This window comes from Silurus aristotelis (genome assembly GCF_946808225.1).
Source record: "Silurus aristotelis genome assembly, contig: scaffold_218, whole genome shotgun sequence".
NCBI classification, from domain to species: domain Eukaryota; kingdom Metazoa; phylum Chordata; class Actinopteri; order Siluriformes; family Siluridae; genus Silurus; species Silurus aristotelis.
This window is the reverse complement of record NW_028149102.1, coordinates 1-2,500: the sequence shown is the minus strand read 5'-3', so window position 1 is coordinate 2,500 and position 2,500 is coordinate 1. Positions and strand designations below refer to the sequence as shown.

Here is a 2,500-nt window from a genome sequence, read left to right as displayed (position 1 = left end):
GGTGTCGTCTCTGGCCGTTGGCGCGTCGGTTGTTCTGTATGACGGTTCTCCTCTGGTTCCGACACCTGATGTTCTGTGGAACCTGGTGGACCAGCTCGGGTGTGTGTGTGTGTGTTGTAGTTCTACATGACTGACAGGTCTCCATAGTAACATGTTGGTTTAGCAGTAAATCATGAGTGTTCCGGTCCAACATGGCCGCCGTGTTCATCGTGTCCGAGCTGCAGCGCTGCGGGCCGCCTGATGAATTAAACATGGCCGCCGCCCTGTCGCTCTGCACTGCGCTGCTCCTCCTCCCGTCTGGACCTGCTGATCCCGCACTCGGTTCTGCCCGACGGAATTCTAAAGCGGTTCCATCTGAAATCGATACGCATCCGGGACACGCGCCATGTCCCAATCACACTGAAGTGCACTAGGTAGGAAGTGTGCTGAGTACCCGGTACAGGAACCATGACCCTGCGTCTTACAGGAACTGGATCCTTTACTAACAGGAACCTTTAGCATTGGAACAGGAACCTTATGAATTAAAAAACAGAACCGTTTTGAACTATTGGTACCAGAACTGTGATTGAATGTGTAATACAGGAATCGGTACTATCGGTATTGGTACTAATGATAGACAGGAACCCATCTGGAACTGAGAGCGTTGCTTCTGGAAGTGGTTCATGTCTATAAGGAACTTGAACTGCTACTGGAACTGAACTACAGGAAGTGGAACTATGACCTGGGCTACTTGTATTTGTGAAACTGGTATACAGTGAGTGGCACTGGAGCAGAGAAGGAGGAGCTCAGGAGTCACAATGTTCTCATTTAAAGGTCATGCGTTAAAATCCCAGCACCACTAGGTTTCCGCTGCTGGGCCCCTGAGCAAGGCCCCTAACCGTTAACTGCTCGGTTGTATAAATAAGATTAATTGTAGGTTGTTCTGGATAAGTGCGTCTGCCACATGCTATAAATGTAAATGGAGCAGGAACCTTCTTTTGTGTAGAATAGATTTACACACACACACACACACACACATGACACATTGATGTTACTTTGGGATCAGATAGCTGTTAGGATTTGACCTTTTGATCTCTGTCTGTTTGACCCTGATTGGTTCAATAATGAAACCGGTGAGGGGTCGGTGAGGGGTCGGTGAGGGGTCGGTGAGGGGTCAGTGAGGGGTCAGTGAGGGGTCAGTGAGGGGTCAGTGAGGGGTTTAGCAGAAGCCCTCACATTGATCATATCTTCTCAGACATGCTGTGGCTGCTCTGTAGCTGCTCGAACAGGAAGCTTCTCAGCTGCAGGAACTAAGGTCTGAGAGACAGACAGACAGACAGACAGAGTCTGTGGCTCAGGAGATTATTGAGGTTCTTTCCTGCATCTTCTAGCAGGAAATGGTGGATGGAGAAGGTGGATGGTGTTTGGTGCTGAATGCACTTGAGAAAAGACAATGTTCCGCTGTCCGTAGTGCTGATTCAGCACCCATGGTGCTGGACCTTCTTCTGGTAATGAATAACTACATTCTCCATGCCTGCATGTTCCTGTGTGCAGACTGTAGAGGTCTACAGTGGTCTACTGGTCTAAGATGGGCCGAGACCCTCAGCACATGCTGTGTGAGGCACCTGGGACTGTGTAAGGGGGTGAGGGAGCTGGATGAAGGGATGGAGAGAGGAGGATTGAAATCTTACTGATTTGTTTTATAGAATCTGCTCTGAATTGGATGATCACTGTGGCTCTCTCTCTCTCCCTCTCTCTCTCCCTCTCTCTCTGTCGCTCTCTCCCTCTCTGTCGCTCTCTCCCTCTCTGTCTCTCTGTCTCTCTCTGTCTGTCTTTGTCTCTCTCCCCCTCTTTGTCTCTCTTTTTCTGTCTCTCTGCAGAATAACTATATTTGGTACAGGAGCCAAATGGCTGTCTGTCCTGGAGGAGAGGAACCTGAAGCCGGGTGAGTGTACGGCTTAGAGCTACACCTGTAAATGAGAGCGAGAGAGAGTGAGAGTAAATAAGAGCGAGAGAGAGTGAGAGTAAATAAGAGCGAGAGAGAGTGAGAGTAAATAAGAGAGAGAGAGAGAGAGTGAGAGAGAGTGAGAGTGAGTGAGAGAGAGTGAGTGAGAGAGAGTGAGAGAGAGTGAGTGAGAGTGAGTGAGAGAGAGAGTGAGAGTAAATGAGAGAGTGAGAGTAAATGAGAGAGTGAGAGTAAATGAGAGAGAGAGTGAGAGTAAATGAGAGAGAGAGTGAGAGTAAATGAGAGAGAGAGAGTGAGAGTAAATGAGAGAGAGAGAGTGAGAGTAAATGAGAGAGAGAGAGTGAGAGTAAATGAGAGAGAGAGAGTGAGAGTAAATGAGAGAGAGAGAGTGAGAGTAAATGAGAGAGAGAGAGTGAGAGTAAATGAGAGAGAGAGAGTGAGAGTAAATGAGAGAGAGAGTGAGAGTAAATGAGAGAGAGAGAGTGAGAGTAAATGAGAGAGAGAGAGTGAGAGTAAATGAGAGATAGAGTGAGAGTAAATGAGAGAGAGAGAGAG

The 2,500-nt window shown here is 48.1% G+C and overlaps 1 protein-coding gene across 1 annotated transcript in view; it reads left to right on the top strand.

Annotated features, from left to right (window-relative positions):
• Positions 1-1,930, top strand: part of LOC310723024 (acetoacetyl-CoA synthetase-like) — a gene marked incomplete at its 3' end in the record, with an annotated part of 13,882 nt that extends 11,952 nt beyond the window's left edge. The window contains exons 10-11 of the mRNA XM_083570845.1: positions 1-99; positions 1,860-1,930. The exon at positions 1-99 is cut by the window's left edge and continues 26 nt beyond it. Coding sequence (XP_083426971.1) covers positions 1-99; positions 1,860-1,930 — 170 coding nt within the window. The remainder of the gene's footprint in view (positions 100-1,859) is intronic.
• Positions 1,931-2,500: the final 570 nt, after the last annotated feature.